The sequence below is a fragment of the Stenella coeruleoalba genome (genome assembly GCF_951394435.1).
Source record: "Stenella coeruleoalba genome assembly, chromosome: 20".
Classification (NCBI taxonomy): Eukaryota; Metazoa; Chordata; class Mammalia; order Artiodactyla; family Delphinidae; genus Stenella; species Stenella coeruleoalba.
In genome coordinates, this window is record NC_137166.1 from 52,514,325 (window position 1) to 52,539,202 (window position 24,878).

At 55.8% G+C, this 24,878-nt stretch overlaps 1 protein-coding gene across 1 annotated transcript; it reads right to left on the reverse strand.

The window, feature by feature from the left end:
* Positions 1-390: 390 nt before the first annotated feature.
* LRRC4B (leucine rich repeat containing 4B) lies at positions 391-24,212 on the reverse strand (the record flags this gene model as incomplete). The annotated part of the gene is made up of 2 exons (XM_079906552.1): positions 391-3,285; positions 23,916-24,212. 2 exons carry the CDS (start codon positions 24,210-24,212, stop codon positions 1,444-1,446), a joined length of 2,139 nt encoding a protein of 712 aa, XP_079762678.1. The 3' UTR covers positions 391-1,443.
* Between the last annotated feature and the right edge of the window lie 666 nt (positions 24,213-24,878).

Genomic DNA, 24,878 nt, shown 5'->3' on the forward strand with positions numbered 1-24,878 from the left:
GGAAGGTGCTGTGGAGACAAGGGAGAACGCCCTGTGGAGACTGGGGTGACACTGCCACCAGTCAAGGTACATCTGAGGCGACCAGAAGCTGGAAGAGGCAGAGAAGGACCCTCCCCTACAGGTTCTAGAGGGAGCGCGGCCCTGCCCACACCTTGACCTTGGACTCTAGAACTGAGACACTAAATTTCTGTCGTTCTGCGCCACCCAGTCTGTGGTACCTTGTAAGGGCAGCCCCAGGAGATAGGCCCCCTAGGTTTCTTCTCTTTTTTCTTTCTTTTATTTTTTTGCGGTATGCGGCCTCTCACTGCTGTGGCCTCTCCCGCTGCGGAGCACAGGCTTCGGATGCGCAGGCCCAGCGGCCATGGCTCACAGGCCCAGCCGCTCCGCGGCACGTGGGATCTTCCCGGACCGGGGCACGAACCCGTGTCCCCTGCAACGGCAGGCGGACCCTCAACCACCGTGCTACCAGGGAAGCCCCAGGCCCCCTAGGTTTCTGCTGTGAGGTGGGAGGTTGGGGGAGAGGACCCTAGTACATGCCTCAAAAGGGATGCAGGCAGAATAAACACAAATGCCAGGCGTGCTGGGTGACCAAGCCGCTCTCTAGGGCCTCGGAGGTGAAAGGGTAGGGGCCTAAGACCACTCAGAGGTGCCGGCTCTCCCACTGACCTTCCAGATGGGGCCTGGAGTTTTCCATCTTCTCGTTCTACTGCCCACCCATGTTCCCTTTCTTTTCTCTCTCCTCCATGCTTTCATAACCAAAAAAAAAAAAATTTTTTTTTTTTTTTTTTTACTTTTTCCGTGTTTTTTTTTTTTTAAAGTAATTACAGAGCAGGTAGTCGTTGACGCAAACCTCCCTTCAGTATCAAAAGAGTCTGTGGGGCAGGAGAGGGCTGGGGGCAACGGTGGGGGGCGGGCTGAGGCCGCCCCGCCCCCGGCCAATGGGGACCAGGGGCCGGGAATGGACTCCCCCAGGGCAGGGCCAGGGGCTCGGGAGGCTCTGACCACGTGGCTGTCTCTTCAGTTTAGAGGGCGGGGCTGGGGGTGGGGTGGGGACAGGCGTCAAACTGCAAAAACTGAATCGTAAAAGGAGGGCTGTTGGGCGTGAGGGGAGAGGACACCCCTGAAAAAAGCTCCTCTCTCCCCCGGAAGGCGGAGGGCCGGGAGAAGTTGGTCGGGAGAGCGAGGAGGAAAAGCGGAGGGTTCCGGCCACTCCCGTCCTGCGTCCCCTCCCGCGACCGGGGAGTGGGGCGAGGCCGGAACCCCGGGGGTTCCATTCCCGGAGCCCCGCACTGTCCTCGCTGGGGCAAGATGCCCTGGGGTGCGGACGCGGGTGGGGCTCCGAGCTGCCTGCCCCGACCTCCCCTGTGCGGGGCTGGGGCTGGGGGCAGGGTCCCGGTCCGGCCCCCGCCCCGGGGTGCCCCCCTGCCCGGCAGGCCGGAGGCTTCAGATCTGCGTCTCTTGCACGTTCTCCTTGGAACCGCTCTTGAAGAGCAGAGGTTCGTGGATGGAGTTGAGGCCGGGCGGACCCTTGCCCCCGCAGCTCCCGCCACTGGGGTTGCTGCTGTAGTGCGCCTTGAAGGCGGCCGCCACGTAGTGGTGGTGGTTGATGTGGTCGCGCTCCAGGGCGGGCAGGGCCAGGTGGCTGTCCCCGCCCACGCCGCCCCCGCCGGCCACAGCGGCGGCGGCGGCCACGGACACGGCGGAGGCGGCGGGCAGCTCGTCCTCCACGTTGATGATCTCCACTGTGCGCGTGGGCCCGTGGTGCTTGTGGAGCTGGTGCTGCTTGCGCAGCTTGTAGAAGGCCACGAGCATCACGGCGGCCATGAACGTGATGGCCACGAAGCAGCCGATGATGATCTTGGTGGTCTTCATGACGTCGTCCAGGTCCTTGAGGGCGTTCTCCGTCACGTCCGTTATGGGCACCGTGAACGCCTTCTCCGTGGGGCGCGAGGAGCGCGGGGCGGGCGCCGTGGTGGACGACGAGGCCGGGCCGGCCGCCTCCCCCGGCCGGCCCCCGCCCCAAACGCCGTCCGTCGTGGGCCCCGGCGGCTCCTTCTCGGTCCCCCGCGGCTGCAGGGCCTCCTCCCCGGGCTGCGTTTCCAGGGTCTCCACCGTCACCGTGGTGAAGTAGGTGTAGCCGCCGCTGCCCCCGCCGCCGCCCCCGACCCCGGGGCCGCCCCCGCCGCCCCCGGCGCCTCCAGCCGCCACGGGGTCCACGGCCGAGACGTTGAGCGTGGCCGAGGCGGTGGTGTTGCCGGCCGAGTTCGTCACCATGCAGGTGTACTGGCCCGTGTCCTGCACGGTGACGTTGGTGAAGTTGAGCGTGCCGTCGTGCAAGACAGAGATGCGCACGCGGTAGGAGCCGTGGGTCATGAGGGTGCCGTTGGGCGTCAGCCAGTTGACGGAGGTCATGGACGTGCCCGTGCGGCACTTGAGCTCGGCGGCCATGCCCTCGGTGACGTTGAGGTCCGTGGGCGGCTCCACGATGACGGGCGCGTAGCAGGTGAAGTGCGACTGGTCCAGCTCGCCGATGTAGCGCCCCTTGAGGCCGGCGGGCGCGTGGCAGCGCGCGCAGCACGTCGTGTTGCTGGGCACCGTCTCCTTGAGCCACCAGCTCAGCCAGAGCACGTCGCAGTTGCAGTGCCAGGGGTTGTGGTTCAGGTGGACGCGCTCGAGGCGGTGCAGGGGCGTGAAGAGGTCGTGGGGCAGCGACATCAGGTTGTTGTGGGACAGGTTGAGCTCCTCCAGCGACTTGAGGTCGTCGAAGGCGTTGCGCTCGATGGTGGCCACCTGGGCGTGCATCAGCCACAGCTTGCGCAGGCTGGTCAGGCCCTGGAAGGAGCCCGGGCGGATCAGGTCCAGCCGGTTGCCCGACAGCTCCAGCTCCTCCAGGCGCACCAGGGCCGTCAGGTTGGGGATGTCCTTGAGGTTGCACATGCCCAGGTTGAGGTAGCGCAGGTTCACCAGGCCCTCGAAGGCTGCCTCGGAGATGTACTCCAGCCGCTTGAGCTCGCCCAGGTCGAGGCGGCGCAGCGAGGGCACGCGGTTGAAGGCGTACGACGGGATGCTCTCGATGGGGTTGTTCCGCAGCCAGAGCTCCCGCAGCTTGGACAGGTACTCGAAGGCCTGCGTGGGCACTGTCGTCAGCCGGTTGTCGAACAGCTCCAGGGTGTTGAGGCTGGGCAGCCCGTTGAAGGCGCCCACCTCGATCTTGCGCACCAGGTTCTTACTCAGCTGCAGGATCTCCAGGTGCCGCAGGTGTTTGAATGTGTCCGTCCGGATCACCTGGGGTCGGGAAGGGGCGACACCATCAGTGATACTGATACTAACGGAGTCGACCACAGAGGGTTTTTAAAATTTTTATTTTATTAAAGTATAGTTTATTCATTTATTTATTTATCGGCTGCGCCCTGTGGTTTGCAGGATCTTAGTTCCCTAACCAGGGATCGAACCCGAATCCCCTGCGGTGGAAGCACGGACTCCTAACCACTGGACCGCCAGGGGAGTCCCTAAAGTATAGTTGATTTAATGTTCATTTCTAATGTAAAGCAAAGTGATTCAGTTGTACATATATGAAAATATATGTACATATTCATATATGAAAAAGAATATATATACACATTCTTTTTCACATTCTTTTCCATGACGGTTTATCACAGGATATTGAATATAGTTCTCTGTGCTCTACGGTAAGACCTTGTTGTTTATCCATTCTATATATAATACTTTGCATCTGCTAATCCCAAACTCCCACTCCAACCCTCCCCCCTCCCCCCTCCCCCTTGGCAACCACGCGTCTGTTCTCTGTGTCTGGATCACAGAGTTTTGAGTGCTGGTGAGGGTGCCGAGCCTCCCCGTCTCTCCACCTTTGCTGTAAGACCATGAGCTCACTGTGGAAAGCAGTTTGATGGTTTCTTATAAAGTTAAACAGAGAGTTAGTTACACAGGACCCGGCCATTCTATGCCCGAGTATTTCCCCAAGAGAAATGACAGCAGATATCCATCCAAAGGCCTGTGACGGGTGCTTGCAGCATCTGTGTTCATTACAGCCTAAGCCGGAAATGACCCAGCGTCCGGCAGCAGGTGAAGGGCCCACGCTCTGTGTCTGTAGGATGGAACACTATGGCTCAGCAATGACGAGGAATGAACTTTCCACACAATGACTTGGATGGATCTCATGGGCGTCAGGTTGAGCAAAAGCAGGCAGATGCCAAGGAGCACATGCCGTAGGACCCTGTCCATTCCACAAGCGCGCGCGCGCGTGTGTGTGTGTGTGTGTGTGTGTGTGTGTGTGTTGGGGCAGGGGGAGGCCAGTCTGGGAAGGGGCACGAGAGAACTTTCCGGGCCGATAGGAATGTCCCTAGTTGGGGTGGTGCCTACAAGGGTGAGTGTAACTGTCAAAACTCCCCAGACTGGGGACTTCCCTGGCGGCCCAGTGGTTAAGAATCCACCTTCCAATGCAGGGGATGTGGATTCGATCGCTGGTAGGGGAAATAAGATCCCACATGCCGTGGGGCAAATAAGCCCGCGCGCCAACTAAGCCCGCGGCGCATTACAGCTAGAGAGAAGCCCGCGTGCCGCGAGGAAGAGCCCGCATGCCGCAACTAAGACCTGATGGGGCCAAATAAATAAATATTAAAAAGAAAACCAAACTCCCCAAACTGTACCCATCACATGAGAGGCATTTTATTCTATGTAAATTACACCTCAATCAAAAAGATTAAAAATAGGGAACTCCCTGGCCGTCCAGTAGTTAGGACTCTGCGCACTCCCTGTGGAGGGCCTGGGTTCGATCCCTGGTTGGGGAACTAAAATCCCACAAGCCGTGTGGCATGGCCAAAAAAAAAAAAAAAGATTCAAAATAGTTATACCAGCAGCTAAGATGCATCGGGCACTTCCTGGGTGCCAGACGCTGTTCTAAGTGCTTTAGAGCTGACAACTCAATCCTCCAAACTGCCCTGTGAGATAGGTGCTTCTTCAATACACACAACTCTGAAATCCACAGAGCTCTGAGAACCACATTTCTCATAACTTTGGCACCAAACCTGGTCAGAACTCCTGTGAAGCTGTTTAAAGCTTTTATTGATCCCACTCACGTGACTATTCAAAGATTCCACGCTAGAAACACACCCAGATTTGATAAGGGGTGTAAGATCAACTGGGGGTGCTGTAAAAATCTATGCTGTATATTAATACCTTTCTAATATCAGGGGCCCAAACTCACCGAGCCTCAAGGGTTTCACATGAGGGATTAAGAATTATCTCCATCTAAGCGGGAGGAGATGGAGGGCACAGAGAGGTGCAGTGACTTGCCCAGGGATGCACAGGAGGGGATGGCAGATCTGGGATTGGACCGAGCTTGTCTGGCTCCAGAGTCGTGCCTCTTAATCCTTGAACTTGGCTGCCACCTCTCAGGGCTGAGGCTGATGCACCACAGAAGGGGCAGTGTTGGGCTGGGCATGGAAGGCAGAATCTTACCAGATTCTCCCCACTGATCACTGAGCCAGGTACACTGAGGCACAGAAGACCATGCAGCCATCAGATAGCGTTTCTGAAGCCTAGTTAACGCCATGGAAACACTTGCATTATAATATTAAGGGGATAATGGTGAACTCTAGGTAGCATACTGTGTGCTTGTCACTTTGTAGAACTAAAAAAAGCAGCTGAGGAATTAGGTATCTGCGTCTATGCACCGAGAAAAGACTGCAAGGAAATGCCCTAACCACTTCTTAGTGGTGAACTCCAGCGGATGAGGATTCTGGGCAATTTTAACTCAAGTTATTTTTTTCTTTAATGAACAAAAATTACTTTTTTTTTTTTGGACGTGCTGCGCGGTATGTGGGATCCTAGTTCCCTGACCAGGGGTCGAACCCGTGCCCCTGAAGTGGAAGTGCAGAGCTTTAACCACTGGACCGCCAGGGAAGTCCCCAAAATTATTTTTAAGTAGAAAAACACTGTAAAAACTTTAAGAAAAGACTCTACCTGGGAGGCACCCAGCATAAGGAAAATAATATTCCTGGTACAGTTATCATCATAAGACAATAACAGCCACCATTTCTGCCAGCGCGATCCAACAGAAATACGACACCAGTTACCTGTTTAATTTTAAATTTCCTAGAGGCTACATTAAAAAAAAAAACCAAGACAGATGAAACCAATTTTAATAATTGATTAGCCCAATAGGTCCAAAATACTATGATTTCAACATGTAACCAAGAGGGAAACTTACAAATGAGATATTTTACTCTCTTTTCACACTAAGTCTTCGGGGGTCCGATGTGTGTTTCACAGTCCACGCCCTCGGCAGCAGGTCCTGCATTTCCCCTCAATAACAGTATATTGTGAGCGTTTTCCCATATCATGGGTATGCTTCTAAAACCTGACTTCCGTGGCCACCTAGAATCCCTCCCCGGGGCTACACCTCCTTTCTGATGTTGAGATGGAATTGCCAAGGTCAGTTTTTTGTTGTTGTTGTTTGTTTTTGTTTTTTTGCAATATGCGGGCCTCTCACTGTTGTGGCCTCTCCCGCGGTGGAGCACAGGCTCCGCACGCGCAGGCTCAGCGGCCATGGCTCACGGGCCCAGCCGCTCCGCGGCATGTGGGATCTTCCCGGACCGGGGCACGAACCCGTGTCCCCTGCATCGGCAGGCGGACTCTCAACCACTGCGCCACCAGGGAAGCCCTGACAAGGTCAGTTTTTTATTTTCCTTAACATGCTTCCGCCTCCTCTCATTTCTGGCAGCGAACACGGGCTAATCTTTAGAACTGGACGAGGATCACGAGGGCTGGCCTGGGGTCTCTGCAGCCTGCCGGCGGTGTGGCCCATGCGGCCGTGCCTGTGTGCGGTGAGAAGAAGGGGGCGCCGGAGAGCCTTGGCCTGACAGCCCTCGGGCCCTGGAGCCGCAGCTCTGCTGCGTGGGCCGCTGGAGCCTTGGTTTCCTCCTCTGAGGGACCCCGGGAAGAGCCCAGCCCCTCGCCTCCCACCCCTCGCCTCCCATCGTGTTCTCTTGCTGCCTGTCCATCCCGTGAGGTTCTAAACAGCACAACGAAAAGCTTTCCTGACCAAACAGGCCCCTTTGCTTTGCTCGACTCTTGAGTTTCCCAAATATAATAACCCGAGAACCCTTCTCACAGGCTGCCTTTCATCACTGCCCCGGGAAACGCTGGCAAAGCACCAAGCAGGCCTCTAGTTGCTGTTTCTAATAATAATAATAGTGGTAATAATAATAAGAGGATCCAGGCATTACTAATCGCTAGGGAGAGAATGAAGTAATGATCCAGGCATTACTAATCGCTAGGGAGAGAATGAAGTCTGAAGGTCAGACTTGAGGGTTTGGACGGACAAATTGAGAACAAAGGGATTGCTGGCCCAGGTGTTGGAGTCGCCCCCTTGCCTGGTCTGAGTCACATGTAGTTCCGGGGGCTCCCCAGTTCCCAGCAAACCCATCTGCATGCCCCACTCTGCCCCCGCTCCTCCCGGGGTCCCTGTTCTCAGCGCGGCCCCTCCAGCCTGCCTTCCCAGTCGAAAGCGGGCCTGCAGCCTAGAGCCCCCTGCATCGTCCACGGCCTCCCCTTGTTAGGGTTGGTCAGCCAGCAAGCCTGCCGGTTCTAATCCTTTTGAATGTCTCATCTTCTCTGTCCCCACGGTCCAGCTCAGGCCTCAAACTGCCTGGCCTCCAGTCTCTCCGCTCAAGTTCATCTCCAGGGCCTTGCCACACCCAGAGCTGGCCCTGCCTCTGCTTTCCTCTAGAGCCCTCCGTGGCTCCCCAGTGCCCTCCAAGGAAATTCAGCCTGCCTTGGAAGGCCCGCTTGGCCTGGCCTGTAGGCTCCCCTCACTTGCAGCCCTCACTCTGGCTACATTTCAGCCAGTATCAACTTCTTGGCGCTATCTCACAGGCACTCCGCCTTTGCATACACTCTTTCCTCTGCTCAGAATTCCCTTCCCTTTTCATCCACCTCGAAAACCCCTGCTCACTCCCTTGGACCCAGCCCAAATGTCTCACACTCATCCATCCATGCTTATTTATTTATTTTTTGTTTGTGGTACGCGGGCCTCTCACTGTTGTGGCCTCTCCCGCCGCGGAGCGCAGGCTCCGGACGCGCAGGCTCAGCGGCCATGGCTCACGGGCCCAGCCGCTCCGCGGCCTGTGGGATCTTCCCGGACCGGGGCACGAACCCGTGTCCCCTGCATCGGCAGGCGGACTCTCAACCACTGCGCCGCCAGGGAAGCCCATCGCTTATTTATTGAACGGGGATAAAGGAGTTCTGAAGGGGCAAATGGAGGAGGACCATTCTCTGTGGAAGGGCGTTGTAATGTCAGCCCTGCAGCGCTGTTTCGAGGATGCGAGGTAATCGGTGAGATTCGCTCAGCACAAGGCTTGGCACTTGCAGGTGGCATCTGGGCTACAGTGATGAATGCCAGGCTCTGGGCTGGGTGTCCCCATCCGTCAGCTCAGCTTGTCCCCCACCGGCCCTGCAGGGCGGGTGTTGTTAGCTCACTTTCACAGAAGGAACCACTCAGCGAGGTTACTCGATGAGGGGTTTGAACCAGGGCAGCACACAGGCCAGCATCGTGCCCCGTTTCAGAGATCAGGAGCTGAGGCTCAGTGAGGTCAAGCGACTCAGCAGGGCTGCTCACCTTCCCCGGGGGAAGTGGGAAGCCTGCAGCTGGGAGTCCAGCCCAGGTCTCCCTGATCCTCTGGACAAAGCAACTGAAACCACACCATGGCCATAAGGTGCGTCCTGGCAGAGCCCGAGGCTGCGGCTGCTCCACGTGCTTTGTCCCAGTTGCGATGAGAAGGGGGTGTGTGAAGGGAGATGCAGGGGCACTCCCACAGCGGGTGGGGTCCCCCCGCCAGCCACTTGAATGATGCACTTGGGAATAAGCAGGACGGGGGTGTTGCTGAGAAGGGAAGTCTGGTTTTATTGAGGATGTGCTGTAGGATTGCTTAAAATAGTGAGTCCCTTTATTTTTAACAGGATTCCAGTCTTTTCTCCCTCCTCCTCTCTGCAGGGTGACTGGGGAGTAGCCTAGTGGGTGGGGGGTGGAGTCAGGGCTGGGTCTGAATCTCGCCTTTGCTGTTGACCAGCTGTGTGAACCTGGCTGAGTGTCCTAACGTCTCTGAGCCCACTTTCCTCACAGGTCCTGCAGGGTTATTTTGAGGCTTGGACGAGATAATGAATGCTTGGGACATGGCAAGCAGGCAATAATACATATTTGTAAATTGTTGATGCAGCTGATAATGATCATTAACAACTGTCCTGCCTCTGGGCTTCCAGTTTCTTCCCCAGCCTCTTTCCTCTACATCAGCTGTCAGAATTGTCTAAGATGCAGTTCAGACCCTACCAGATCCCTGCTCACAGCCCTCCCATGGCTCCCTATGATCCTCAGCCTGGTGTCAGAGGCTCTGCAGGACCTGCCCCACTGGCCTCTCCTCTACTCCAGCCACAGGGAGATGTCTGGGGTTCTATGCGCCCCCCAGGCTCTGCTTAGCCTCTCTGCCTTTGCACAGGCTGTGCCCTCTGCCTGGAATGCCATCTTCCCCCTAGTTCTCTGGGATGTTCCAATCGCTTTCTGCCGGAGGCTCTCTTTGGCCTCCTGTTCACCGACACATCACAGGCATCCTCTTATCAGACCCTTCTCACACTGGTTCAATGCATCTGTCTCCTTGTCTAGGCTGTGAGTCTTCATGAGTAGAGACTCCATCTGAGTCATTTCTGCATTCCCTGCACTCAGGTCAAGGCCTAGTTCATGGCGGACTTCAGAATGAACAAGGCTTATATTTGGAGAGTACCCACTGTGTGAGTCAATGTGCCTGCACGGCTTTCGGCCTGGGTGACAGCACCCAAAATGTTGAAATCCTCAGTGACAGAACTTGGGAGATGAAAGAGCACCAGTGTTCTGTTTTTGGTACTGTTTCCAACTTATTCTTCTTTTTGCCTTAAAGTCCATGTGTCTGATATTATTAAAGACACACAAGCTTTCTTTAGGTTAGTGTTTGCCATCATTTTTGCTTTCATCCTTTCTGTCTTTATGTTTTAGGTATGTCTCTTGGATTTTTTTTTTTTGTGGTACACGGGCCTCTCACTGCTGTGGCCTCTCCCGTTGTGGAGCACAGGCTCCGGATGCACAGGCTCAGCGGCCATGGCTCACGGGCCCAGCCGCTCCGTGGCATGTGGGATCTTCCCAGACTGGGGCACGAACCCGTGTCCCCTGCATCGGCAGGTGGACTCTCAACCACTGCGCCACCAGGGAAGCCCTGGATTTTGTTTTTAATTCAGTCTGAAAATCTCTGTCTTTTGACAGGAAGTTTAGTCTGTTTACATTTATTGTAATGACTAATCTATTTGGAATTATTCTTCCTATGTTTTTTCATGCTTTCTATTTGTCCTGATTTTTTTTTTTTGCAGCCTATTCATTCCCTTTTCCTATGACCTTTTGCAAAGATCGAGTTTCTTATTCTATTTCCCCCATTTACTATCTTAGGATTTATGTATTTTCTCTCCTTTTAGTGGTTAGCCTTAAGATTTAGCATGCATACCTAAAGAGCAAAGCCAAGCAACTCCTCTCCTCTTCTTCCAAACAATACAAGGCTGATCCCATCTCTGACCCTGACAAAGTGCCATGCAGGGCGGGTTTCTAATAAGGCAAAAGGGGGGATCCAGTATGTGTTAAGTGCCTAGTATTCACTGGACCCTGTGCTAAACACTCTGAGGTCATGATCTCCTTGAATCCTTGTGGAAATCCTGTCACATGGAGATTATCAACCACACGTCCCTGCCTTCCTTCTTCATATTTTATGGTTTACAGCCGAGGGAATGGAGGTTCACTGAGGTAAAGTCATTTGCCCTCAGTCTCACAGCTCCAAAGTAGCAGAACTAGGACTCAAAGTCGGCTTCTCCTGAATCTAAACACCAGGTCTCCCCCATGCGCACCCACCTAAACCAAGAGGGTTGGGCTGTGTGTGGGTTTTGGTGTGTTTTTGAGCTGTGGAGCCCGTTCATTATTCAAACATCACCCACGTGGTGATTTGCTCATTTGACAGATATTCTTTGAGTGCCTGCTATGGGTCAAGCGTCATGCCGGTTCTGGGGGTCCTGCATGGACAAGACGGCCATAGCCAAGTTCCCAGAGCCTGACCTTGAGAGGGGAGGAGAAACAGTAAACATACTATTATGCAAATGATCATTCAAGTGGTAATGGTATAAAGGGATCTGGATCTGGGGAGCTGCCCTGGTTGCAGGGGGAGAGGCAGGCCTGTGGCCCCTTCACAGCACAATTTGAAACCCCTGAGGCCAGAGGATCTCAAATCCTCTTTGACGCCCAGGGCCTACTCACTGACACAGAGTGGGATAGACAAGGTGGGGACTGGTTCTCGAAGCAGGCCAATCCCCCTGCCCTCCCAGCCCGACATCTTTGGCCTGATGGGACGCTGACATCCTGTGATGTGGCAGAGGAGCTGGGCCTGGGGTCCTAACTACCCAAGTCACCAAGTCCCCTCCCTCCTTCAGCCCACGTTTGCTAAGCCCTCCCCAACCTGTGCGCCCGGCGCTGTGCTGATTGCCAAGGATGCAGACACCGGTCAGGCACCGGAACATGGTCCCATCAGTGACCACCTCCCGACCTGACGGGGGCTTCTCCCCTCTCTTTCCATCCCGTAACTTGGCCTATTATTTAGGGGACTTTCCACTTTGGTGGTGGTAGGTAAACACTACTAATTCTAGAAGAAACCCTGTTGTGTTCTGTTGGGATTTTTAAGAAAATAAACTGTCAAGAAATCCCTTATTAAAAATTTAACTGTGGTTGGAAAATGATGAAGTAAATTGTTCATCTTAACGCTATTAAGATAAATTGCTTATATGGGTTTTGAATGTAATGAACCGATAACAAAAGTTTAGTAAGCTTACTGTTGGTTTTTTTTTATCTTGTTAATTATTTTACGTTCATAATTTAAAAGCCTTTTTTTTTTTTTCCCCCATACCGGCTGTTTTTATGCCAACTCCTCGTATTTCTTCCTCCTCTGAGATCAGGGACTCGTGCATCGCTTTTCAGTAGGGATTTCCCTGACCGCCAGGATGTGGCCAGAGCCGGCCAAGCATGGGGGCCCGTGTAGGCCCCCGCCTTTGCTCACTGAGCCCCCCTGCCCTGCCCCAGGCCTAGACTCGGCCTCCTGGGGCCTCAGTCTCCTCTGTAACGTGGGGACAGGGGCCCTGAGGACTAAGAGAGAACAAGCATGTACCACGACAACACAGCCCAGCTCAGGGGCAGGGCGGCCACTCAGAATGCAGCACCCTCTCCGTTACCCCCCCACCGCCAAAAACAAATCCTAAACTTGTCCCTGCTAGGAGGTTCCAGGCCATGTCAGGCAACCCCTCTAACAGGGGTGGGGGGCATCCTAGAGGCTCCATGTCCCACCCCCAGCGGCCATCCTGGGCGAGGGCGGATGGAACCAGCCTCGGCCTCCACCATGGGCCGGCCAACCTCAGCTACAGGAGGCAGGCAGGAAGGGCTCTGGCCAGAGCGAGAGAGGAGAGAGCCTGATCCCCACGGGTCCTCAGCTGCCCAAATGACCACTGTGCTCAGACAGACCTGTCTCATCCCCGGCCCCCAGCCCTGCCCGGCTGTCATTGCAGGTTGAGCCCTGCGGCCTGGTGGTTAAAGCTCTGGGGTCAGACAGCCGGGGTCCTGATCCAGACTCTGCCCTTTACTGCTTCTATGACTTGGAGCAAATTTCAGACCCCCTGGGGCCACTTCCCCACCTGTACAGCGGGGCTTATAAGATCTGCCTCCTGGAACTGGGGAGAAGTTGCCCTCAACCCCCAACCCAGGAGCCCAGATGAGTATGTAAACCTGCGTGCAGACAATGCAGGGGCGAGCTCTACACCAGAGGGGGGTGCCAGCCGCTAGTGCACCCCAGCTTTGCCTCAGATGGTGGGTGGGGGGAGTGGGGTTAGGCTCAGGCTCAAGGCACGCCCCTCCCCCACTTGCACCTCCCTCTCCTCGACTGTTTCACTCAGCTCATCTCCATCTAAAACACACTGGCATTGGAATTCCCTGGCGGTCCAGTGGTTAGGGCTCCACGCTTCCACTGCAGGGGGCACAGGTTTGATCCCTGGTCGGGGAACTAAGATCCCACATGCTGTGTGGCACAGCCCAGAACACCAGCATTGGGGCTTCCCTGGTGGCGCCACGGTTAAGAACCTGCCTGCCAATGCAGGGGACACGGGTTCGAGCACTGGTCTGGGAAGATCCCACATGCTGCGGAGCAACTAAGCCCGCTTGCCACAACTACTGAAGCCTCCACGCTTAGAGCCTGGGCTCCGCAAAAAGAGAAGCCACCACAATGAGAAGCCCGCGCACCTCAACAAAGAGTAGCCCCTGCTCACTGCAACTAGAGAAAGCCCACGTGCAGCAACGAAGACCCAACGCAGCCAAAAATAAATAACTAAATAACAAAACAAACAAACAAAAAAACACTGGCATTGTGCTGTGCACCTCCTGCACTGTCTCTGTTTCCTCCCAGCTTCACCAGGGCAGGGACGTGAATCTGTCCTGCTCACTGTGCCTACAGCAGTGCCTGGCACACAGTAGGTGCTTAATAAATGAATCAGGTATGTGAATTGGGTGATGGACCAGCCAGGGCCGGTCAGACACGGGAGGGACAGGCAGTGTAGGGAGAGGGACGCGTGAGTCTTAGCCTCCTCTCAGTCGGAGCCTGTTTCCAGGTGGAGACTTCATGGTGGCATCTTGAGGATCACACCTGTGCCCGGTGTGGGCAAGCACAGAAAGTGACTTTTATCTATTCAGGGACAGCGTGTTTTTCGAAGGGAGGGAAGGGTGTCTGAGCCCAGCAGGGGGCGTCCCTGAGTAAGGTGCGGCTGGGACACCCAGTTTAAGAAGGGTCTTCTCTTGGGGGAACATGGGCCATTTTAAAGCCCAGGAATGACGTGATGACTCTGGCTGAGGGTTGGGGAACAGACTGTGGCCAGGTGGCCGGGAGGAAGCTTGGGGGAGTGTCCTGATGGGCAAGGTCAGGCCAGAGCAGGGACTCCGGAGATGGAGTCAGGACTCGATTACAGTTCTGTCATCAGTTTGCCAGGGTGGAGAGCCCAGTAGCTACGAATTAGGAAGCATCAGGAATGGCACTGAAGAACCCAAGGCAATCTACAGATTCGATGCAATTCCTATCAAATTACCAATGGCATTTTTCACAGAACTAGAACAAAAAATTTAAAAATTCGTATGGAACACAAATGACCCTGAATACCCAAAGTGACCCTGAGAAAGAAAATCGGAGCTGGAGGAATCAGACTCCCTGACTTCGGACTATACTACAAAGCTATAGTAATCAAAACAGTATGGTACTGGCACAAAAACAGAAATACAGATCAAAGGAATGGTGCTGAAGAAATCCAGTCTTGCAGGCTGCCTGCCTGGGCTAAGTCCCAATTCCACCGACTGTGGCTTCTTGCACCAGAGTCTTACTCCTGCACCTGTTTCTTCATCTGTACAGTGGGGATAAGAACAGGCCCTGCTCACAGGGTCGCCGTGGGAAGGGCTTGGAGCAGTGCTGGGTCTGCATGAATCGTCTTCCACTTTCCGCCTCTGAGGCCCTCAGTCTGCTCAACTGAGAAGTGGGGGTGCGATCTGGGCCTGTGGTGAGGTTCAGAGGCCACATGGCTCGGCAAGACGGCAAGCCATTCTCTGATGCATTAACTTAACAGTTGTATTTGGGGACCTACAGTCCATCAGGCTCTGTGCTGAGTGCTGGGGCCAGCGGCGACCACAAGTGTGACCAACAGATTTGGGCACCAGACGGACCCGTGGGCCTGACTGGAACGGGGGCTCAGAGAAGGTGCCTCTGAGGCCAAGACATTTCTCTGACTCAAGAAAGATGACAGTGACCGACCCTGATGATGGTCTCACTATCAACACTAGCTGGACCTCTCAGGAGCTGACCGCTCGCCAGCCCCTCTTCCCTCATCTGAGCTGCTGAGACCACTGAGTCCCCAGGGCCCCCAAGACCACCTGGCATGCAGTGGTTCTCATTACATGCTGGTCCAAAGGTTAAAGACATGGAATTTCTTGGTGGCCCTAAGATGGAAGGACTGTTATCCCCATTTTACTGATGACAAAACTGAGGCCCCGATGAGTTCCATTATGTTCTTGAGGAGTTGTGATTCAAACCCCAATGGTTCCTTACAATCTTAAGTGCTGGTGTTACCTAGGTGATTGGGAAACTGGAAGAGTATTCCAGAAAGAGGAAACACCATGTGTGAAGGTGCTGAGCTAGGAGGGAGTGGAAAGGGCCGGTGTGATGCCCGGGGTGCAGGAGGCTGGAGGGGGGAGGAGTGGGGCTGTGTCCTGAAGGACACTTCCTTCATCAGGGTAGGTACCAGAGGGGACACCTCAGGGTCTGATGTTCAAAGAAGCGGACCAGCTCTCTGGCATCAGACTTGCCCCGTGAGGTGTGAGGCAGGAAGCGTGTATCCCCCTTTCCTGAGTCGCTCGCCAACAAAGTCTGAGACAGCCTTGGTGCCAACCCCCACCTCCTGCCCCAGCCCGAGGCAGGCAGGCCACTCTCAGGGAATAAATGGGGGAGGGGCTCCACCCACATCTCCTCCGGCTCGAAGAAACTAAATCTAAAACCAGGCAGAGTGAGAGCCCCAGACTGGAGACGATCTAAATGCCCATCAATAGGAATGCGTACAGGAATTGGGGTATCTGCATCAGATAGAATGGGATCCAAGGATACAAAAGGAAAAGGGGAAAAGCCACAGCACAGGAAACACCAAGGATGCGTCTCAGCAGCTGTGCTGAGCCGAGGAAGCCGGACATGCAGGAGTGTAGGCGCCGGGAGGACTCTGGGGAGGGTTGTCTCTGGGGAGAAGGGGGAGGAAATGAGGGGAGAGCACAGGGGTCTTCAGGGGTCTTTATTTTCTATTTCTTGCCCTGGTGGCACTGACGTGGCCCTTCTCTTTCTGATGACCTTTTGAGCTGGACATTCCCGTCCGTGTTCGTATGTGTGTCTTACACGTGATAATAAAAATAAGTCAGGAAGAAACAGACAAGGCATCTGCAGTCCCATTTGACAGGTGTGGAAACGAGTGCCAGAGGGGGCGACGGGATGATCCAGAGTTCTGGGGGTGCTTCCAGGGGAAGGAAGGAGGAAACCAGAGTCGGGATGGAAGCCGGAAAGGTTGAATTAGGCATCCCGTCCTGGGGGGCCTGGGTGTGGCCCCGGAGGCTGGCTGCTCCTTCCTGCGCAGGTGACCCGAGTGTCCCACGGGCCTGCAGGAGAGGACAATGCCGCACCCCTCGGTCCACCATTCCCTTCCTTCAAGGGCTCTGGCTGGGAAAAGTCCATCTGGTCAAAAACTCCCTGTATTTCCTGATGCCGGTGGGATCGGCCACCCGGAAAATCGCAAACTAGCATGTAACTGAAAAGCATTTCTGGTGTTTGCCTTGGTCACGCACTACAGTGGGTTCTTCTTTGCAACAGATCGACTTTCCTAAAGCGGAACCCTGGCTGGCGGGGCCTTGCTTCTCCACGGTGGCTCCTGGGGCCCGGGGCAAGCCCCCGGGCTCACTGCCCTCTGGGGGACCTTGGACAAGCAGGTGAACAAGCCACCTGCGCCTCTGTTTCCACATCCGTCAAGTGGGAACAATCCCACCATCAAGGAAACAAACGAGTCAGGGCAAATCCTCCACAAACTGTAGTTTCGCCTCCGTCCTCCAGGGGAAGGTGAGCAAATCCCAGTGTAGGCCTTTTTCTTCGGCTTGTGTACCGTTTTGTACTTGTTATCTTTACGTTTAATTTTTCCTGATTACAAAAAGTATTAAATGCCCTCACCGAAGAAAATTTAGGGAATAAAGAAAACATAAAGAAGAAATTAAGGGAATTCCTTGGCGTTCCAGTGGTCAAGACTTGGTGCGTTCACTGCCTTGGGCCCGGGGTTCAATCCCTGGTCGGGGAGCTAAGATCCCACAAGCCTGGCGGCGCGGCCAAGGGAAAAAAAAAAGGCACTGTGAAAGGGTCTGGGCGGTCCCTGAATTTTGTTTTAAATTAAATTTTAGAGACACATTGGACATACTCCTTGCATCCTTTGAAAAGCTCAGCATGACCTTCTAAGCATTCCCCTGTGTCCTTCAATTGTCTTCGAAACTCCATTTTGAATCGCTGCATGAGAATCTGTCGTGAGGATGTGCAGTGATTCACTGAACCGGTGCCCCAGTCGTCAGGAACTGAGACGGCTTCTACGTTTTGACGGTAGTGCCATCCAGCATTCAACACGACTCTCTGGGCACCTCTGAGGATCTCAGGATGGGTTGATCTGTTTCTTAGGATGGAAGCCTATTTCCTTGTCAAGTGACTCCACAGGCCTTGACCACAGGACCTCGTGCTAGACCCCTGGAGGGACCAGGGCAGCCCCCTAAAGGCCTGGGCGGGTCAGCATACTTTGTGAGGTTAAGTACATCCTGTCTTCTGACCCAGCAGTGCCCCCGGTGTACATTCCAAACACATTATCATGCCGCAGCCCCCCAAGGGTTCCTAAAGGAGGCTTTGTGGTAGGAGCAGCTCGAGGCTTCCTGGGGGTGGGTGGGGCGGACGCCCATCAAGGAAATTCTGCAGCAGTTAAAGCAGCCGAGCACACACACGCACACACAGGGCGACGTGGACGGCTCTTCACAACCCAGGCCAAGTGAAAACGGCGGACAAAGAAAGCCATCTAGAACGCACCTTCATTTACATAAATTAAAAACACCTGCACACAAAGCAACACTAAGCATTTTGCAAGAACTCACACAGGCAGAAAGATCCAGAGTAAACACATGAGGGTGGTTGGCTCTGGGGGAGGCGAGGGGAGCAGAGTAGGGGCAAGGAGACAAGGCTGTGACCTGTGACCGAGGAAGGGGGCCCAGGGAGGACCCCTGCCTGCCTGAGGAGGGGGGAGCTGGCTGAGGCCAGCCCAGCGGCACAGCGTCTGTGTGGACCCAAGTGCACAGGGAAACAAAGGTGTCCCTGGGCCCACCCGGTGGTGGCAGGTGCCCGGCTTGAGTGGCAACAGGGCTACAGGGCAGAGGGAAGGCGAGTCCCCAGGGCTTTGCCTAGAAGGCATCTCTGTAGGCTCAGCCCCTGTCCCCGTGGCCACGTGTGCTTGGAGTCCCCGTGCTCCCTGCGTGGTCCTCGCCCTCGCTGGACCACAGGCCAGGGGTGAGTGGGAACAGGTGATGGGAACCTCAGGGCTGCCCCAGTTCTCAGGGCGGGCACTGCAGGATTCACCCCCTGCTCCCGCTCACGGACGCTCCCCCAGTCTCTGCCAGATCCCCTGGGGCTGGCCTTCCATTCTCAAATAACTGCTGATCACCTACTGTGCGCCAGACTCTGGTCTAGGTGCTGCGGACGACACAGGGAGCAGGGCGAAGTCCCTGCCCTCATGGAAATGACCATCTGGGCAGGAGCCAGATGACAAGCAGGTGACCGTGGACATGGGGGGACTCTCGAATCTCCACAACTCAGGCCACCTCTACAGAGCTTTGGTGCCGGGCCTCGTGTATGTGCACCTTGGGGGGGGGTCACAGCCTCCGACTCCACGATCCCTCTTCTAGGAATTTACCCCAAGGGCAGCATCCAGAATAGTACAAAGAACAAGAACTGAGAATGTTCACTGCAGTGTTGTTTACATCAGTGAAAACACTGGGTGGCTCAGTGGTTAAGAATCCGCCTGCCAATGCAGGGGACACGGGTTCGAGCCCTGGTCCGGGAAGATCCCACATGCCACGGAGCAGCTAAGCCCGTGCGCCACAACGTGCGCCTGCGCTCTCGAGCCCGTGAGCCACAACTACTGAGCCCGCGTGACACAACTACTGAAACCCATACCCCTAGAGCCCGTGCTCCTCAACAAGAGAAGCCACCGCAATGAGAAGCCCGTGCACCGCAACAAAGAGTAGCCCCCGCTCGCCGCAACTAGAGAAAGCCCGTGAGCAGCAACGAAGACCCAAAAATAAATAAACAAATTTATAAAATAAAATAAAACACTGGAAATAAGATGGGACTAGTTAATTAACTGGACGCTCACGCATCGGAATCCAATGCAGTCATGAAAATCCACGTAATAGACAAGTATCAGAATCAGGGAGAAAGATATTCATGGTTGAACTCCTAGGTGCCAAAAGCCAGTTGCCAGCCAGTAAGAAATGGGGTGATTCCATTTTTTCTTTTTTTTTTTTTTTAAAAAAACCCAAAATATCCATTTAGAGAGCCAACCCTGTCGTGCACACAGAGGTATGCCTGCAGAGTTTCTGAATAAAAAGACACCAAATGTTAATGGGAGTTACCTGTGGTTGTCGGATTACACTTGGCTTTTGTCCCTGTGTTCTTACTTAGGTATCTTTTCTAGTTTTTCTAAATTAGTTTGTATTCATTCTATGATAAATCATTTAAAACCACATTTACATAGGCACAGAAAAGAGCCAGGAAGGCTTTAAAACAAAATGTAGACAGTAGTTATGTGTATCTAGGCAGTGGGGCCAGGGTTGAGGTTTTCATTTCTTATCTGGATAATTAAAAAGTTATTTGTGGGCTTCCCTGGTGGCGCGGTGGTTGAGAGTCCGCCTGCCGATGCAGGGGATGCGGGTTCGTGCCCTGGTCTGGGAGGATCCCACGTGCCGCGGAGCGGCTGGGCCCGTGAGCCATGGCTGCTGAGCCTGCGCGTCCGGAGCCTGTGCCCCGCAACGGGAGAGGCCACAACAGTGAGAGGCCCGCGTAATGCAAAAAAAAAAAAAAAAAAAAATTATTTGGTAAAACCCCTCTAATGGCGGCCCCACTCCTCCCGCCATCTGCGAGGTGTCCACCGAGGGAGGAAGATTCCATTGAACATTTTGAATCGTTCACTTTTGCAGACTGGACATTCCCTGGCCTCAGGGAATGTGCAGTCTGGGGGTGGGGTGGGGTCGGAGGTCTCCAGAGCAGGGGGCTGCAAGAACCCCCAGGGGTGAGAAACGAAAGCGTTAGGATTTCAAGACATGCTTCCCATCCTTTAACGTGGCCATTTTTGAGCAAGTTGTATGATATACACGACCCATGGATGCTGCAGACATTTGCATGACTTTAGTAATAAAATTCATATATGTATATTCTGACAGGGATGTGGGTCACATCGTTTGGAGACCAGTAGCCTGGGAGATGGGGTGAGAGACACACGAGCAGACAGGTCCAACCAAGGGGTCCACTCAGACCTACAGAGTCATCCTCTCTCCTTTTCCCATATCCACTTTGCTGGAAAATCCTGCGGTCTCCACCTTCAAAACAGACCCAGGGTCTTCCCTCGTGTTGCAGTGGTTAAGAATCCGCCTGCCAGTGCAGGAGAAACAGATTCGAGCCATGGTCAGGGAAGATCCTACATGCTGCAGAGCAACTAAGCCCATGCACCACAACTACTGAGCCTGCATGCCACAACTACTGAAGCCCGCATGCTTAGAGCCCGTGCTCCACAAGAGAAGCCCGCTCACCGCAATGAAGAGTAGCCACCCCTTGTCGCAACTAGAGAAAGCCCGTGCACAGCAACAAAGACCCAACGCAGCCAAAAAACCAACCAACCAACCAAACAAACAAAAAACACCACCAAAAAACAGACCCAGAATCTGTCTGCTCCCCACACCTCCACTGCAACCAGTCTGGGCCAACCTGGGGCCACCAGTCTCTCTTTCTCGTGAACTCTGCACCAGCCTCCGAACAGGCCTCTCTGCCATCGCCCTTGCCCCTACAGTCCCCACACCTTGGCCAGAGAGAGACCCAAGTCAGAGCCCGTCTGTCCTCTGCTCAAAGCCTCCCCTGGCTCCTGTCTCATGCAGAGAAGAGCCCAAGTCCTCACCGTGACCCCGAGGCCCCTTTGTCCCATCTCTGTCCTCACCTCCCGCCCTCTCCCCATAGTTCATTCCGCTCCAGCCACGCCAGGCTCGTGGCTTTTCCTCCTACACAGGCAGGCTCTACCCCAGGGCCTTTGCACCTGCTGCCCCCTGCCTGGAATGCCCCACAAGGCTCCCACCGTCACTCCCTCCAAACATTTGTTCAGATGTCACCTTCTGCGTGAGGCCACCCTGATATCCGTGTCTTTTTTGTTTTTTGTTTTTGGCGGGTCCGAGGAGCTTGCGGGATCTTACTTCCCCGACCAGGGATTGAACCCGGGCCCCTGGCAGTGAGAGCACCGGGTCCTAACCACTGGACCACCAGGAAATTCCCAGAGAACCACTGTTTTAAAGGCATTTGGTCAATCCCCTGTCCCCATGCAGGCCTCTCCTATCCCAGCCCATAGAACCAGGAGAGAAGAGGGCTCCGAGCTAAACTTCCCCTCCCCCACTGCACATCCTGGTCTGACCCTGGGGAAGAGGAAGGGATCAGGGCCCCCATCTGACTGTCCTGGACAGCCTGGGGACCAGAGCCCCTCTCTGTGGGGGCAGAGAGGGGACCTCTTAGGGGGTCAATGCCAAGGGCAAGGCTGTCCCTTCCTGGGTGGCCGTGGGGCAAGGACCACTGAAGCTGGAGTTGCGTCACATCACCACACCCCTGCCCCTGCAGGACTGCGTCCCTGGGCTCCAGGCCCACCTCACCAGCTGCCTCCACCTAGAGGCTACCTTTTCTGCTCGTGTGGTTTGAGTCAGCCTCGCACACATCAAGCTGCAGTCTCAGCTGCTCTGTCCATGCCTCCCTTTAGGGGGCGACACCCTCCCTTCATTCTCACCATACACCTGCCCCCTTGTTGCTGGTGCTCCACGCATCCTTTGTGTATTCATGTGACAGTCCACAGATGCTGCTAGGACCAGCTCTGGGCAAAGCCCTTCCCTGCCCCTGAGTGGCTTACATTCTAGAAGGGAAGAGGCGGTCCACCAATAAACAGGATGGCACGCCAGGCTGGGATAACCGGGAAATGGGAGCCGGAAGGGGGGAGGTTAGAGCATCAGGGATCGCGTCTGCGACGAGGAGCCGCTGAGTTCACACCACCAGCAGCATCCCTTTGGAGGAACTGGGCCGTTTTCTCTTTGGGGGGGCTCATTGAACAATTCAGTCCCCCAACAGCTGCTCAGTGGCCGGCACTGCACTAGGTGCCCCCACCCCGGTCCAGGGCAGGGCACTGGCTGACATGTGACAGCGACCAAGCGACACCGGCGCCACAGCTCCGCCACCTCCTAACGGCATACACTCAACCCATCCTCCCAGGGGCTACCACACAAGGCCGATGGTGCCCTCTGCCTAAAGCCCTCCAGAGCCCCCCTGGACTCTGTGGAATGAAGTCCAGCCTCTTCTGTGATAACCAGTCCCCCTCCCAGCCCCAAGGGGCTGCTCAGACGATCCCTCCACCTGAATACGCCTCTCTTGGGTCCTGGGGTCCCGCAGGCAAACCTCCCCTCACCATCTTCCTCTCCGGGCCCCAAGCGCCCCAGCATCTCCGGCCTTCCCCTTAGCGCTTTGGTCCGTTCAGCGTCTCTTGGTTGTCTTACACGTGGGAGGCCGTAGTCTAGGCACTCGGGACACATCAGTGAGTAAAACTGACAGCCACACGCGCCCTCCCTGATCTCACACTCCAGGCCTCTGTCTAGAAGTAAACGGGCATTGTGTTAAATGCTGAGGGCCGTGGGGGACGGAACTGGATGGGGGAAGGGGGTGGTGGCTGCAGGAGGAGGGGTTGCTGGCTGCAGCTTTAAAGACATGGAGGTCAGGGGAATTCCCTGGTGGTCCAGCGGTTAGCGCTTGCACTGTGGTGGCCCAGGCTCAAAAAAAAAAAACCCAGTGTTTCTCAACCGGGGGTGGGGGTGGGGAAATTCCCTCCCTCCCCAGGGAATATCTGGCAACATCTGGAGACACATTTGGAACTGGGGGGCGGAATGCTACTGGCCTCTAGTGGCCGGGGAAGCTGCCCCACATCCTACAGTGCACAGGATGCCCGCCCCCCTACCCCACTGAGGGTGATCCAGCCCCAGCGTCAATAAAGCAGAGCGGGGGAGACCCTGCTTCAAAATAGCACAGCTCTGCCCCCAAAGCATCACTTACGACCCATCTTTTTTTTTTTTTTTTTTTTTTTTTTTGCGGTACGCGGGCCTCTCACTGCTGTGGCCTCTCCCGTTGCGGAGCACAGGCTCCGGACGCGCAGGCTCAGTGGCCATGGCTCACGGGTCCAGCCGCTCCGCGGCATGTGGGATCTTCCCGGACCGGGGCACGAACCCGCGTCCCCTGCATCGGCAGGCGGACTCTCAACCACGGCGCCACCAGGGCAGCCCACGGCCCATCTTAATGACAATTATAATCGGATGGCAGCTGCCCCGTCCGAGTGCCAGCCGGTACTGGGGAGCACAGGGCTCTCACACCGACTCCGGCGAGTGGGGATGTGATCCCCGTACCACACAGCATATGAGCGCTCGCCCGGGGCCAGAGCGATTCTAAATCCTTGACAAGTGTGACACCCATCAGCCCTCGCACCAGCCCCTTGGGGCAGAGATCATATCATCGCCATTTTCCGGATGAAGAAACTGAGGGGCAGAGTCATGCATCACGTGTGGCCAACGCCACGCGGCAGGTGCGGTGGCGCAGGTGGCACAGGGGCCTCAGGGAAGGGTCGCCCCCAGCACGACCTGTGGCTCCGGGGCCAGGCTGAGGGCTCACCTGTGCCGTGCTGTGGGAGGAGGGCGGATGGTCCTGCCCTGGGGCCCCGTGTGCTGGTACAGACACAGGGAGCCTTGTGCCGAGAAAACCCAGACAGCCTCGGCTCAAGTGACTCGGATGCAAACAGCATCTCATAAGTGCCCAGGGTACGGGCGTGAAGAGCTGGTGGGGACGCCCAGGAGGCTCTGCCAGCTCAGGGAGGTGGGACTGGCCACCCCCGGGCCCCTCCCCCACCCCCGGGCTGCCAGCCCAGCTCACCTGGATGCCGTTCTCCTGCAGGTTCAGGTACCGCGTGTTGACGGGGATGCTGGCCGGGACCTCGGCCAGCTCCCTCCTTGTGCAGATCACCCGGCTGGCCTGGTTGCTGCAGGAGCAGGCCGCGGGGCAGGAGGTGGCCGGCGGGGAGCCCCCTGCGGCGGCAGATGTCACGGCCACGCCGCCCCCGCCGGCCCCCAGGGGTGGGGAGAAGAGCCAGAGGAAGAGCAGGGCCCCATGGGGCCAGGACATCCTACTGGGCGGCAGTGGGGGGCACGGGGAGCCGCGGGCGCGCGCCATCCTCAATGTTCATGCTCCGCCTGGGCGCCGGGGGGCTGTCAGGGAGAGAGAGGGAGAGGCTCAGTGAGGGACGGGGACCCCCCGAGTGGCCCAGCTCCTCCCCGACATCCAGGCCGCTCTCTGCCTCTGCTGCCACCACCATCACCTCCCTGCCCAGGCTCAGGACCCAAGGGGGCAAGACTCCTGCAGACGCCCTGTGGAGGGAGAGGCCACCCCTGATGATGAGGGCCCAGCAGGGCAGGACGAGGCGGGCAGAGAGGAGGGCTGGCCCTGTGCACCCTACACTCATCTCACCCTCTCTGTGCTGGGAAGACTTTATGCCCATTTCGCAGAACAGAAAACTGAGTCTGGGGGAGAGGAAGGGCTCACCCAGGGGCGCTTGGCCGGCAAGTGGAGACGTCGGCCAGATAAAAAACTTGGCTCTTTGCATGATTTCAAAAAGGGACATAAATAGGTCGAGATGGAGTGAGAGACAAGACAGACAAGACGTAAGTGACAGAGAAGAGGTGAAAAGCCACGCCGGGAAGTCGCAATGAGGATCTGGCTCCCGTCCCAGCAGCCGCCCGAGTCCCCTCTCCACCTGCATGCACTTCTGGGAGGGGACCAGCCTCCTGGACGCCCCCCCCATCACTTCTCCCTTCAGGGAGTGTTTGTAGAGGCCAAGTT